Below are 15,844 nucleotides of genomic sequence, written 5' to 3'. Positions count from 1 at the left end.
CAATCTGGATGTTCGTTTATGCAACTCAATAGAATAACGTCGTCGTGAAAAAGATAGCTGTGACATATAAGAATAAGTTTCTTTCTTTCTCTCTCTTTTTTTTTTTGTTAAAAAGAAATTGAAGTAAAACCTACATGCAGCTTCAAAAGGCGAAGAGATCGAGGTACCAGTAAGATATATAGAACGAACAGTTAGAAGAAGGGTGCAGAATACAGGACGCAGGAAAGATAGGGGAGAATAGCAAGAGAAAAAGAGAGGGTTGAAGTAAAGATAGACGGACGGACTGACGGACGGCGGATCCCCGACAAATGGATTAAGCGCAAATTGCTAAACTCTGTTTAATTTGGCCAAATGAATTTTGTTCCGCCAACCCTCTCCTGTGCTTTCTCTTTCCCCCGTACATTCTCCCATCCCCTTTTCATTTCTCTTACTCTTTCTTACTTTTGTGCTTACTCTCGTACTAGATAGATCAAACTTTCGATCAAAATCTTGTTTCTCATCAAGATGTAAGTTAAATTTCGAAATATACATACATTTTTTTTATCTTTTTGAGATATTTTAGAATATTAGGAAAATTAATAATAAAAAAGGAAAAATCAAAATTTTCATTTTAATGAGAAATTATTTCTTATAATTAATTAGAAATTATTTCTTTTCATAGATAAAATAAAAATTGTTTTGATATAGATATTTTTATAAGAATGATGTACACACACACACACACGCGCGCGCGCGCACAATGTGAAAAAATACGATTAATCGTAAAAAATTTTTATTTATTATGTTTCATTTGTTGTGCAACAAATATAGTACGATTATATTTGTTTCATTTTAATGATAAGAGAAAGAGTCTTCAACTTTTAAATTTGCAGTAAAATATTTATATTATGTTTAATTGTTAATAGTTTGACTGGAAGTCAAAGCAAGTTTGTCAATACGCAATTTACTGTGTGAATTTGTATATATATATATACAGAGAGAGAGAGAGAGAGAGAGAGAGAGAGAGAGAGAGAGAGAGAGAACACACATACGCGCGCGCGCGCATATGTGTGTGTATACAAATGTGGTAAGTCAGTTCGCATCAAAGGTATGATTATGTATCGTTGCATGTTGGTCCTGTACGAGTATATACCATATGAGGGTAAATTCATATAATTCGACTATTATATATACAACAGATATATTAGATTGTTTCGCAATGTTTAGAACATCCGTCAGATTAATTCTGAGATATAAACGAAACAACTTCTCAAATTTGCATTATTAAGATTAAAGAAACAAATTATCATGAATAAATAGTGTATCTCTTTTTTATATCGAAGAATTTACGCCATCTGGATTAGACACGAGGTGTTAATAATGCTCGATCGGTCGTACGCTGGTATCAATAAAACGAGCTCTCAATTTGGTTTCTCTACAGCATTCCGATTCGCATGGCAAATGCTTGATGTGGTTCATTTATTACGTAATGTGTACATATACGTTACTCACTCTATCGCGAGAGTTTTCCGTTCTAATATGAGATCATTAAGGCTATTGCGAATAATAGAAAACATCATCAGCTGTACCGGCTGTATGCTACTGATTAACGATGATACGACATTACATTTTTTTAAACTATATTACTTCTACAATATTTGTTTTATTTACTTATTGATTTATTAATATCGATTTTTTAATATTTTGTCACTATTTTACATACTAAAAACATAATTTACGAATTATAAGTATTTTTATCTATATGGATATAATGCATCTTCTCATTTACGGATTATAAAGTAACAAAGTATCATTTCTCTCTCTCTCTCTCTCTCTCTCTCTCTCTCTCTCTCTCTCTCTCTCTCTCTTATATAATTCTCTTAAATGACGTCATGAAATTGCAATGAACCATATAACAAACAACTCTATCTCGGTATGGGCAGTCGTATGCGAGAATTTCAAGCGAGCAGATCGCTTTGACTTCATAAAACAATCACGTTCAACATATTGCATTGGATTATAACCTGAGGGTGCCTCACACAATTGCTAACAGTGATATTGACACAAACTTTCACGACACTGGTGTTCAACTTTATCTCGAACGAAAGGAGTAATCGCATTCCGATTAAACATTTATCATGGAGTACTGGACAACAGTCTTATCAATAGTAGCCGCCATACTTGCTATTTATTATTACTCATCCTGCAAAGATTCGAACGTGTTTCAGAAGCATGGAATTCCACATGTTAAAGAATATTCCTTGTTGGAAAGAATTTGGAAAGTTTTTATTCGACCAAAAAGTTTCGCTGATATGATTAAAGAAATGTACAACGTGCATTCCGATGCTAAGTATATTGGTGCTTTTGATTTCACAAGATTGATCGTAGTACTTCGTGATCCTGAACTGATTAAATCTGTCGCTATCAAACATTTCGACGCATTTCCGGATCATCTTTTCTTTGGTAATGAAACTCAAGATCCGCTTTTTGGGACAAATTTGCTTGCTCTTCGCGGTGACAAATGGCGTGATATTAGAACGCTTCTGAGTCCTGCTTTTACAGCTAGTAAAATGAGGACAATGTTTCAATTGATATCTGAATGCGCTGTGAACTTTTCGGAATATTTATTGAATGTACCATCAGACAAACGCGTTATGGAAATGAAAGATATATTCACAAGATACTCTAATGACGTGATCGCTTCATGCGCCTTTGGTATTGACGTGGATTCGATGAGAAACCCAGAAAATGATTTTTACATGTTCGGCAAGAAAGCGTCAAATTTTGGCATGCTTGCACTTATAAAAATTTTGATGTATCAACATATGCCGTCGCTTATACGTCTATTAAATATTAAATTAATAGATGATCGTACTAATGCATTCTTTGTAAATCTGGTAGCTGACACTATAAGAATCAGAGAAGAGAAAGGTATTATTCGGCCAGACGTAATTCAATTATTGATGGATAGCAGAAGCAAAAGAGAACCTGGGAAAGAACTGACCATTTTGAATATAACATCACAGGCATTCATTTTTTTTATTGCTGGCTTCGACAGCAGCTCGACACTGATGAGTTTCGCGGCATACGAAATTGCCATCAATCCAGATATTCAAGAGAAACTGCAAAATGAGATCGACAAAATTTTGGAAGATACGAATGGTAAACCATCTTACGAGGCGATCAACGGAATGAAATATCTAAATGCCGTTATTAATGAGGCTCTCAGAAAGTATCCGGTACAACCAGTGACGGACAGAATGTGCGTGAAAGATTTTGAGTTGCCTTCTACACTACCAAATGTAAAGCCATATCTTGTAAAGGAAGGAACGACACTCTTTATCCCAATTTATGCGCTTCAACACGATCCTAAATACTTTCCGGAACCTGATAAATTCAAACCTGAGAGATTCTTCGCTGAAGAAGATCAGTGCAATTTTAACGCTTATTATCCATTTGGATTAGGTCCGAGAATGTGCATCGGTAATAGATTCGCGTTACTCGAAACAAGGACTATGTTATTTCATCTTCTGGCTCGTTGTCAGTTAAAGCCGTGCGAGAAAACTTCGACATCTGTAAAATTTCAGAAAGGCGGATTTTCAATGCGGATGGAAGGCGGTTTCTGGTTGAGCATTGTACCTAGAGAAAACGCGCATCCTACGGTTATGGAAACAAACCAGTCGTGTCAGTTTCCGATTCCAAACTAATCCAAATGTAAGGCTGTCGAACAGTAGGAGTATTCAAAACATACAAATTTAGAGATACAACATGATGTCCTTGAAAATAAAAATATCATATATTAGAGATGAAACTGACACGACTACGGTTTACGATTAAATAGTTGCTTGCTCATGCGATCATTAACATCATCGATGCGTAACTCATGGGCAGGTAGTCGTTTCATAATAATCTATAATTGGCTAGTTTTAAACTCAATTTATATCTAAAAAACTACTGCTCAAAACAATAAATGACAAATATTCTTTTAAATTCTTTTTCAAAAACTTTCTTGTTGTAATATTTTGATTCGTAAATTTTGAGATAGAAAAAAAATCACAAACGTATTTTACGTTATATTTACTGCCATATAGACATTATGTTACATTATTCTAACGTATAAATATTATATATATATATATGCAATACAAACAATAATCAAAAATATTAGAATGTAGAAATTTACAAAATATTCTACGGCAATTCTGCTATTCTATTTCAATTACCGATGCGAGAACAGTATCTTTTTACTTTGTCTGAAATTTACTTTGTCTGAAATTATAACTTATATATATATTGATTCAAATCGTCACGACAAGACAATAAACAGCTAGTCTAATACAATTTTGTAAGTTTGTATTTTGTAAATTCATAGATCACGTAATAAGAATTAATTGTGTATTCCTATAAAGTTATCACTATCGATTCACAGAAGGAATCTGAAGTACTTTGAATCATATCTCTCTCTCTCTCTCTCTCTCTCTCTCTCTCTCTCTCTCTCTCTCAAATCGAATTGAAGAAAGATACTAATAATAATACTAACATATTTAACTCTTCCTACAAAGTATAAATTCTAAGATAAGAAATATATAAGGAATAGCTATTACATTTACGACTAAATTGTAATCTATTAATCGTTATAAATCATATTATTTATCAATAGTAAATAAAAGGCACACCGAATATATTTAACATGGCAAATATATTTGAAAGTATTAAATAAACGATAATCTGCTAAATCGAGTATTCATTTTAATTATACAAATTTATCACATTAATAACAATAAAGGCATCAGTATCTATCAAGGTTAAATATTGTTGCGTTTCTCGCGCAAGCGATGACGAATCAGATGTTATATTAGAACGATTGCATCAGTGCGGCAACAGTCAGCCGTCAGCTTTTGACGTGTAACGTTGTGCTTTAGAATTGTCTTTGTTATTAACAGTACAATAAAAAAGTACTTAAGAAACAATCTGGTTACGAAAAAGTGCAAAAGTTTATTTCAATTTCTACAAAACTACATTGTGTATACTAATTTAAGGATATATATGTACAGATATATACATATATCAATATGATATACATAATTGCTTTGTCGGTGATAGCAGGTGCTTTAGGCCTTTATTATTTTCTCTTCAAAGATTTAAATTATTTCAAAAAACATGGCATACCACATAAGACACCTCTTCCGATAGTAGGAAATATGGGACCAACGTTTTTCCATCTTGAATCGTTAGCCGGATTAGTCAAGAGCACTTATAACTTACATCCTGAAGCCAAGTATGTTGGTATGTTTGATATGAACGTTCCAATTGTGGTGATTCGCGATCCCGAGCTTATCAAATCCATCGCGTTAAAACACTTCGATAGTTTTACGGATCATCGCAGTTTTATAGATGAAAATCAAGATCCACTATTCGGCAAAAACCTTTTTGCTCTTCGCGGAGAAAAATGGCGACAGGTACGATCTTTATTGAGTCCAGCCTTTACATCGAGCAAAATGAAAAACATGTTTAAGCTAATGTCGGAATGTGGTGCCAATTTCGGTAATTATTTGGCACAATTGCCACCGGAGCAGAGGATACTGGAAATGAAAGACGTCTTTACGAGATACACTAACGACGTGATTGCTACTTGCGCTTTTGGTGTCAGTGTTGATTCCACGAAAAATCCGAAAAACGAATTCTATATATACGGCAAAGAAGCGACAGTTTTCGGTACTACTGCTTTCATAAAGTTTTACATATTTAGAAGCATGCCTAGGTTGGCACGATTAATTAACTTGAAAATCATTCGTCAAAAAATAACAGATTTTTTCCGAGATCTTGTTGAAACTACTATAAAAGCCAGGGATGAGAATGGTATCGTTCGCCCTGATATGTTGCAATTGATGATGGAAACCCGAGGTAGAGAGGGCAAAGCAGAATTGAGTACCGATGATATGGTAGCACAAGCATTTGTCTTTTTCTTTGCTGGTTTCGATAGTACTTCAACGTTAATGAGTTTTGCCGCTCATGAACTCGCAATAAACCAAGATATACAAGACAAGCTTCGAAAGGAAATCGACCAAGTTTTGGAAGAAACGAATGGACAAGCACCTTACGAAGCGATTAATGGCATGGAATATTTAGATGCTGTAATCAACGAAGCTCTCAGGATGTATCCGGTTGCTGTAGCAATGGATAGAGTATGCGCAAAAGATTTTGAGCTGCCGCCAGCATTACCAGGATTGAAACCATATGTTGTAAAGAAAGGACAAGGCATATGGATACCGGCTTATGGACTTCAGCACGATCCTAATTACTTTAAGGAGCCGGAGAAGTTTGATCCCGAACGGTTTTTTGGTGAGCAGAAGAAGGATAATCTCAACTGCGGAGCCTACCTTCCTTTTGGTCTTGGTCCCAGAATGTGCATAGGTAACAGATTTGCATTGTTGGAGACAAAGGTTATACTGTTTCAATTACTGGCCCGTTGCGATTTAAAAACCTGCGAGAAGACGCCAAATCCAATCAAAATCTCTAAGAGCAACCTCAATTTAAAACCTGAAGGCGGTTTCTGGCTGAAGGTGATACCAAGAAAAGATACGCATCACACTCTTGTAACTAATCTCGTAAATGGAACACGCTAAAAGTAAGAAAATTTTAATAAATTTTTATGACTTGAAAAATTTTAAATAAAAAAGACATTTTTCGATAAAAAAAACCACTCCTGTTACTTTTGTAATTAATAAATAATAATAGTGTCTAGATGATACTGATCTAAAGAAAAATAATTTTTGATTTGTAAAATTGTTTAAGTTTTTAAAAACATATGATACTTATAAAACCTCGTAATTAAAAAATTTAATATTCAAGTATATTTATGGTATGAGAGATACAATGAAATACCTAGTGGTTTTTAAATAAAATGCATGTACAAAAATGACTATCCAAAATATAAGTTTTAACATGTTTAATTTAAAAATGTTTCTTAAATTTTAGATAAAATGAAAACAATGAAAACTCAAATGAACATGGTCCGTTTCTTTCTGTATGGCAAGAAGATGATAATGTTGTTGTAAGTTCAAAAAATAACAATCTTCGATATATTAAACATATTAATTATATTATATAAGTTTCTAAGAAAATGGTAAAAGAAAACAACATGAAAAACATTAATGGATTGAGTATTATATTTTATTTTGTAAAATTATTATCGATAAATTTATAACGACTTTTTTTGTAAATAATATAAATAACTACAATTATTGTTATTATATAATACAATTATTGTTATTATAATAATCGTTTATACATTTTCATTATGTATCTTTAAATTTGTAAAAAATGTTTTCATAATTTGCTATTTATATAAAAATGTATTACGTAGACAAGAATGTTATAAAAAATGATTTAGGGAAGCGAGTACATAATTAAGAAAAAAAATCTAGTTATATATAATAGCATAACAATCTAGTTTTATGTGTGTGTGTGTGTGTGTGTATAGAGTAGCATAAAAATATCATGTACAAAATATAGAATAAGAAAAGCTTTAAAAATTAGTTAAGGAGATTTTTCTGTATCTATTTTTTATGTATCTATATATACATAAAATATCTGTCTTTAAGTGTTATGTATTATTTGATTCCATTGAATTAATATTTCATAATTTGACCCGTTGTAAATTGTATATTATCAATATGATCCCTTCACACATATACGAGAAGGATTATTATATTTAATGTAACAGTTAAAAATTATAGCTCGATATGTAATGTTAAATTAATAATAATTCAATTATTAGTAAATATTAATTAATACTATATTAATATTTAAATAATAATACTTTTACTTTCTTCAATGTTCAATTTTAATCGTGTAAACTATTATTACATATCACACAATATATGTAACCATCAGTAACAGCAAGCATTCTTTATGTTATTGAGAATAGTTCTACTTTACTAATTATTATACTTTTCATTAATTATTGAAAAATCCACAAAATGTTAAAGGACTTTTTGTCCTTATGTTATTCAGTTTAACCTGTTCATCAATAAAACTTTCAAAATATATCCAAATAATGTATTATTTAATAGATTATATATAAAAAGGAAGTTAGGGTCGAGATTGTTTTTCTTGCGCTCACCAAGAAATCGTTCGGAATTAAATTTCTTTGGTTCTTCAAAATATTTAGGATCATAATGAAATCCATAAAAAATTTCATATTACCGATACTATAATAGTGTCTCTAATATAAAACCTTTTACTAAGGAAAGGACAAGATATATGGATATCAATTTATGGATTTCATTATGATCCTAAATATTTTGAAGAACCAAAGAAATTTAATTCCGAACGATTTCTTGGTGAGCGCAAGAAAAACAATCTCGACCCTAACTTCCTTTTGGTTTAATTTCCAGAAAATAAGTAATAGATTCGCGTTGCTGACGAAAATTGTGCTTTTTCACTTGCTAGTATGTTACGAATTGAAACCTTGTGAAAAGACAATGATTCCGATAAAGATAGTTCAAAATGCTTTTATTTTGAAATCTTAAGATGATTTCTGGTTGAATGTGACACCCAGAAAAAATACGCATTATATCACAGTTAATCTTGTGAATGAAATGTCAAGCTGTAAGGAAATTTAGTTTAATTTAATTGTGCTATAGAATTTATAATTGTGAATGTATCAAAAAATAAAAATTAGAAAATTTTCTATTATTTTGTTAATTTGTAATATTGTATCAATAAAAAAAAGAATTTATAATTTGTAACATAACAGGTTTTTAGTTTTAGTTAAATATGAGTACTTTATATATAATAATTTTATGAAATTAAAACTTTAATATTCAAATATAAATAATTTGCCACTGCAACAAAATAAAAAAATCTATTGTAAAACATATTAGGATAAATAGAAATACAGCTTATACAGAATTATATATTTCAAATTTTATATATTTAATTTTTAAGTAAAAAATAATGAAATAAAATAATAATGACGTAAGGTTAGTTATTCTTGACTTTTCGATAAGAAAATGTTTATACTGCATAAGATTCAACAAACTAAAATTGCTGAATCATTAATACTTGTATCTTAATATTGTAATGCTAAAACGATATGATTATCGCAAGAAACGCAGAAAACATGTTTAAGTATTATTAACTAATAAGATAAAAAAAAATATAAAAAAAAGAAGAACGGGGAAGGGGGGCGTATGTTATAAGTATATATGTATGTGAGTGTGTGAGTGTGTGACGTAGTTGCATTTGATATTTGTAGTTTTATAATTTATTATGACAGTTGCAGTTAAATGTAAAAATTATAATTTGAATAAATATCAGTTTATCTAATTATTATTCTGATATTTTCTTATCCCGATTTCTTTGTACGTTGTTTCTTTGTTTCAGAAAATCACAATATTTTTATATAAAAATATTCTCTGAACAATAAAAACAGTGTTATTATATTTCACTAGAAAATGATAAAAAAAGACGATATGAAAAGTATTAAAGATCAAGTGTTACTTATCATCTTGTGTGTGTACGTCATGATCATTGATTAATTGCTAACTTACGACGTAAATCTTCTTTTTATATATATAAAATCAATTGCGCAAAATTATTGCTATTATAATTACTTAAAATTTTCCTATTATACATTGTAGAATTTTTTGAAAAGTATTTTCATAATTCTCCATATTTTTAAGATAAAATATATTATATATAAAGCACAAAATTGTAAAAATATTATATGTATATATGATATTATCAATAATTAATTTATTGCAAACAATTGACGAATCACATAAAAATGTATGTACATTACATTAGCATATTATGAACTATTTTACTCATAATACTAGCTCAACTAAAATTTTTTAAAAATTGTGTTAAGCTTTTTATTTGTGTTTATGCCATTTTTACTTTTAATATTAATTTAAGCTCGCTTTGCTCTACTTAAATATTCTGTATCTTAAAATACAAGCTACTGAATCAGTAGAGAAATACTCCATAATATATATTATCTCTATAAAGAAAAATTATTATTATACAAAACAATTACTGACAAAGAAAAGATAAATCTAAACATACTTATGTATTTGATTATTTCATTACATTTTGTAATATTCAGACTATATATATCAAGATGAATTAAAGCTGTATGTAAAATCCTAGCACACTATCATAGTTCCCCCGCACGATACCACATACGTCGTATATAAGAGAAATGTTATGCGTGTGAGTAGTAATTGACAGTCAGTCTCCGACGAGTAACATCAGGCATTTTAATAGCGCCATATACTGTAAATTCAAATAACAGATTAGTCTAGGAGGCTGCTCATTACATTCTTCAAGTTCAGTGTTGTGAGTGTGTGTGTGTGTGTGTATGTGCACTGTGTAAACACAATTTTTTTTTAACATCATGATATACATAATCGTTTTATTGATAGCAGGTATTCTAAGTCTTTATTATCTTCTCTTCAAAGATTTAAATTATTTCAAAAAACATGGAATACCGCATGTGAAGCCTCTTCCCATAGTAGGAAGTATGAAATCAACTTTCCTCCGTCGTGAATCAATACCTGACTTTATCAAATCGGTATACAACTTATATCCCGACGCCAAGTACATCGGCTTGTATGATGTGAAAAATCCAATTATAATGCTTCGCGATCCTGAACTTATTAAATCCGTGACATTGAAACATTTTGACATGTTCATGGATCATATTAGTTTCGTTGATGAAAATCAAGATCCAGTTTTTGGAAAAAACCTCGCCGCCCTTCGCGGAGAGAGATGGCGTGAGATACGATCTATATTAAGCCCGGCTTTCACATCCAGTAAAATGAAAAGTATGTATAAACTGATGTTCAATTGCGGTGTCGACTTTGGCAGTTATTTGGCACAATTATCACCAGAGGAAAGGATAATGGAAATAAAAGATGTTTTCACAAGATTTACAAATGACGTAATCGCTACTTGCGCTTTTGGCGTTAAAGTAGATTCTATGAGAAATCGAAAAAACGATTTCTATGTGTACGGCACGGAAGCAACTAATTTCACAGGAAATTTAATTTTTTTAAAGATGTACATACTTAGAAGTTTGCCCTGGCTTGCACGAATATTTAAAATAACGTTCGTTCGTGAAGAAATAGCGAATTTTTTTCGAGAGCTTGTAAAAACCACTATAAAAGTTAGAGATGAAAATGGTATTGTTCGTCCAGACATGTTACAATTGATGATGGAGAGCAGAAGTAAAGATGGCAAGGCAGAATTAACTATCGATGATATGGTATCACAGGCATTTATTTTCTTCTTTGGAGGTTTCGAAAGTACTTCAACGTTAATGTGTTTTGCTGCTCACGAAATTGCGATAAATCAGAACATACATAAAAGACTTCAAAATGAAATTGACCAAGTCTTGGAAGATACGAATGGACAAGCAACTTATGAAGCGGTTAATAGCATGGAATATCTGGATGCTATAATTAATGAGGCTTTGAGAATGTATCCGGTTGCTGTAATGTTGGACAGATTATGCTTAAAAGACTTCGAGCTACCACCGCCATTGCCAGGAATAAAACCTTTTACTATAAAGAAAGGACACGGCATATGGGTACCGGTTTATGGACTTCATCGTGATTCTAAATATTTTAAAGACCCGGAGAAGTTTGATCCTGAGCGGTTTCTTGGTGAACGGAAGAAGGACAGTCTCAACTGCGGAGCCTACCTTCCTTTTGGTCTTGGTCCCAGGATGTGCATAGGTAACAGATTCGCATTGCTGGAGACGAAGGTTCTACTCTTTCAATTGCTAGCACGTTGTGATTTAAAACCTTGCGAGAAGACATCGGTACCGATCAAGATTACTAAGAATAGTTTCTTTATGAAACCTGAAGGTGGTTTCTGGTTGAGTGTAATGCCGAGGAAAAATACACATTACTCTATTACAGCTAATAATATCAATGGGACAGATTAGATGTAAAAAGAAGGAAATTAATTTGTAATCAAATCTTTAAAAAAACTCCGCACAAAACATATGGGAAATGGCTCCCGGCTAATTTGGCTGAATTTGTAATATGTTGTAGTCCTGATCGTCCTAATCAAAAGTCTCCATGGCACAAAATGGGTAAAATAATAACAGTTTTTTGAATTATTGTATATCAAATTCTGCCAAAAAAATCGCCGGGGCTCATGTTCCGTATGTTTTGCGGGGTCCTTTATAATTAAATTAAACTATCTTCTTAGTTTTCATTAGTACCCCATAATACTGACTAAAAAGGAAAATTTTTAAGACAGATTATTGTACAAGTATAATCAAGAAAAAAAAATTATATCGTTATACATACATATAAAAACTAAAAACTGATATTGTATATATGTATACTCATATATATTTAAAAAAACAGGCAATATTAGTTAGGAAAGTTAATTATTGTTATCATATTGTGTTAATATTAATTTTAGAAACTACAACAGTAATTCGCTAATTTATAGCATGTAGTATATATTCTTGAATAATATGTCTGTTGTTTAATTGGATTAAATGCGTATTTGAAAATAATGCTCAGAAAATCGTGCTAAAAATAATTTGATTTGCGAAAAAGTGTTTGCAAGTTTTTATGTGTTATATATGTTACAATATTACAGTAGAAAAGAATCAAAACTAATATCCCTGGTATATTTACCTATACATGTGATATATTTTATTAAATTTGATGATATATCGTTTCATTGAAAATATATTGTAGCTGACAATAAAGAGCGAAAATAAAAAAGAAGAAAAAAATTCGCTATCGAAGATATAATGTTGCAAACATTTATTTTTTTCTTAATTGTTTTTGATAACAACTCGACATTGATTAAGGTTCACAAAACTATCATCAACCGTGATATCCCAGATAAGTTTTAAAACAAAATCAACAATACATGAAAGATTCAAACATTGTTACGAGGCAATTTACGAAATAAAAGTTCTTAGAATATACTGTAATCAACAAAACTCAAAACGTATAAGTAGTATTAAACAGAGCATATAAGTATACGTAAAAGTTTTAAATTATGATCTGATCTTTTGAAAAACCTTTACTATAAAAAAGAACAAACATCTTATAATATGAATTCATAATATGACTTTAAGATGACTTTAAAAATCACACTTTAAAAATCGCAAAATTCGATTCTGAACGATTTCACAGTAAACTGAGATAAGATAACTCTGATGATTTTAACTCTGTTTATCTATCTTTCGGTTTAGACTAAACAATATGTGATAAATTTATTTTGTTATTTGAAATGAAAATGTTGTTAATTCAATGTTGCTAACATTTTTAAAATAAGTATAATAATTTTTAATAATAATTTAAAAAATTTTTAATATATAAAAACTAAGAATGGTTTCTGAATGTGATGTAAAAGCATCTATATAATAATTACTTTAGCAACAGATATTCTAACAATAAATTTTGTAGTCTAACTAATTCTAATTATAAGTCAAATGAAAAGATATAATTATAGTATATAATATTTTTAAAAATATTTTCTGTATATATAATTATTGTATGATTAACGTTGATCTGAAAAATTTCTTAATTGTAAAATATGTCATTCATTTGTTTTATTTTAATACCTAAAACTTCTTATTTCGACAAATGATAATTTTAATAAAAATTGAGTAGGTACATATACATTATTTTAATTGCTTCATTTATATCTATAAATATAGTTATATTAAATATATTATTAACTGTAATTAATATATGTATGAACAAAGAAATAAGGATATTATAAGTATTAAAAGGAAAAAAAATGAGAGATGAAAGATAAAAATGAGAAAGAATACAATTATAGATTTTTTTTAATGTATAAAGATATATTCCATGAAACAGTTCAGATTTAGTATTGTAACGAATACCGATTGTCGATTCTGCGTGTCATGTCTGCGACAGAATCTTGCATTGACCAAAGAGGATCTGCATTGGTTGCACGTTCTCTCATGCAGTTGCATGGCGGATATAACAGTTGTATAATGTATTCGGCTACGTGATTGGGCGTTTCCAGAGACACGATACGAGCTTGTGAATGCCGCTTTAATGAGCGGTCGGAAGAGCGTATATTCCCTCGGCGACCATTGCTAAAGGAATCGCGACTCGTGGTCTTCGACAGACAAACCAGTTTCTATCAAATAAGATGCTTGCGTGACGCGCCGTTGCTATTGAACCAACTGGACACTTTGTTGCAATTGATCTACTCGATCATTAGACGCAGTTATCCTTCGCTGCTACGGGAAGTCCTTGTAATTTAGATAATTAGTGACCGACACTGAGCCACTTAATTATCATTAGTCGAGTTCTACATGATATCTACTGCATTCTAATGAGCAAGATAACAGTTGAAAAGAGTAAAAAATGTCTACATTTATATCTCGTAAACTAGTCAGAAAACAATAAAATATGTAGTAAAGAAAATAATATTTTTTTAAACAGTGTATAATCTAAATATGTTAAAAGAGATACGCAATTAAAAGGAAGACTAATTACAAAAAGTAACAGTATATAAATTATTTAATAAGTGGTCTTATGTCTTTTTCATAAAAAAATATTTTATAAGTTAAATAAAAAATTTGATATACATAAATAGTTTGTAGCGCGATTATTCTGATAAAAATAGTTATTATCAGCTTTCCGAGATACGTGTTCGAAAAAGTATTCTCTGACTCGATAAAAGTACCCCTTCTAATCTAATTCACTTACTGCCGTTGGAAAGGGACCGCGTGTTGGAGAAGGGCCAAGAATTGATGAAGTAGAGATCATAAGGGTAGCTCGAAACGATGTATTGTCTCGCTACGAAGAAATTGAACAAGGTAAGTGGCAAAAACACTCTTACAATTATTTTCGGAGTTCCTCACACTATGCTATTTACTTGTACTGTAAAAAAATATGCATTCTACCAAATATTAAAACTGAAAAGTTCAACGATTAAATCGATTTATCATACTTATTATTATTAATACAGATTTAATACAGAAATTTATCTCTAAAATTTTATCGTTAAATTTTTTTTATCGTTAAATTTTATCGTTAAATTTTTTATCTTTTAATATACAATATTTTATTTATTCCTGGTTATTCAAGAGAATACTAGTTCTACAATTTTATTTCTAAGTATTTAATGAGCTATATAATTCAAATCTTCTTTTTACAATCTCGCTTTCATTAAAATTGCTACGTTGTTAGAACTGTATGGCTCAACGCACAATAATTTGTCATTTGCAATTATTAACATACATATGTAACACAGCATATAAATTATTTTACAGATATAATTACAAAAGTAATTACAGGCAGGTATAAAAAATGTGATCGATTGTACGTCGGCCTTATATATAACAATAATAAATACTAGTTATAACTCTCGTAAATTCAACGATTCTAATTAAAACGCATATAAAATATGTAATAATAACCTGTTATTTTGTCTATTTAAATAAAACATGTACTGAATACATATGTACATTAATATGATAAAATAAAAAATCTTTCTTTTAAATAAAGAAAGATACTCATATAATGGTTAAATTAAAATTATTGTAATATATAATCATAAAAATTACGTTATAACAAAACTACAAAAGAATAAATTAACTCTCCATTGGCAATATAAAACTTTATTTATCCGCAATCTGAGTCGTCGAACTGCAGTGCAAATTTTTATATTATTCCGATATTATATAAAAATCTAAAAAAAATTCTTACATATTTATGAAAACTTTCAACAACAAATTTTTATCATAAAAATTGGATTGTATTTTATTTATTTTTAACAATTTTAAAAGAACACTATCATATCGAACCCGCACTATCATATCAAAAAAGTGGCTTTGGTT

At 30.1% G+C, this 15,844-nt stretch overlaps 3 protein-coding genes across 3 annotated transcripts; all 3 read left to right on the top strand.

Annotated features, from left to right (window-relative positions):
* The first annotated feature begins 1,936 nt into the window (after window positions 1-1,936).
* LOC108755390 (cytochrome P450 9e2-like) lies at window positions 1,937-3,936 on the top strand. Its single transcript, XM_018498345.1, has one exon. The coding sequence runs from the start codon at window positions 2,118-2,120 to the stop codon at window positions 3,684-3,686; it is 1,569 nt and encodes a 522-aa protein (XP_018353847.1). The 5' UTR covers window positions 1,937-2,117; the 3' UTR covers window positions 3,687-3,936.
* A 915-nt stretch (window positions 3,937-4,851) lies between these two features.
* LOC108755466 (cytochrome P450 9e2-like) lies at window positions 4,852-7,095 on the top strand. The gene is made up of 2 exons (XM_018498486.1): window positions 4,852-6,607; window positions 6,958-7,095. The coding sequence occupies exon 1, from the start codon at window positions 5,052-5,054 to the stop codon at window positions 6,603-6,605; it is 1,554 nt and encodes a 517-aa protein (XP_018353988.1). The 5' UTR covers window positions 4,852-5,051; the 3' UTR covers window positions 6,606-6,607; window positions 6,958-7,095.
* A 3,128-nt stretch (window positions 7,096-10,223) lies between these two features.
* LOC108755473 (cytochrome P450 9e2-like) lies at window positions 10,224-12,258 on the top strand. Its single transcript, XM_018498500.1, has one exon. The coding sequence runs from the start codon at window positions 10,385-10,387 to the stop codon at window positions 11,936-11,938; it is 1,554 nt and encodes a 517-aa protein (XP_018354002.1). The 5' UTR covers window positions 10,224-10,384; the 3' UTR covers window positions 11,939-12,258.
* The last annotated feature ends 3,586 nt before the right edge of the window (window positions 12,259-15,844 follow it).

This window comes from Trachymyrmex septentrionalis, unplaced genomic scaffold (assembly GCF_001594115.1).
Source record: "Trachymyrmex septentrionalis isolate Tsep2-gDNA-1 unplaced genomic scaffold, Tsep1.0 scaffold123, whole genome shotgun sequence".
Taxonomy (NCBI): domain Eukaryota; kingdom Metazoa; phylum Arthropoda; class Insecta; order Hymenoptera; family Formicidae; genus Trachymyrmex; species Trachymyrmex septentrionalis.
This window is presented reverse-complemented; position numbering and strand designations above follow the sequence as displayed.

Bases quoted from the DNA above. Each gene is read 5' to 3' on its own strand.
- LOC108755390 (XM_018498345.1), top strand. From the start codon at position 2,118: ATGGAGTACTGGACAACAGTCTTATCAATAGTAGCCGCCATACTTGCT.
- LOC108755466 (XM_018498486.1), top strand. From the start codon at position 5,052: ATGATATACATAATTGCTTTGTCGGTGATAGCAGGTGCTTTAGGCCTT.
- LOC108755473 (XM_018498500.1), top strand. From the start codon at position 10,385: ATGATATACATAATCGTTTTATTGATAGCAGGTATTCTAAGTCTTTAT.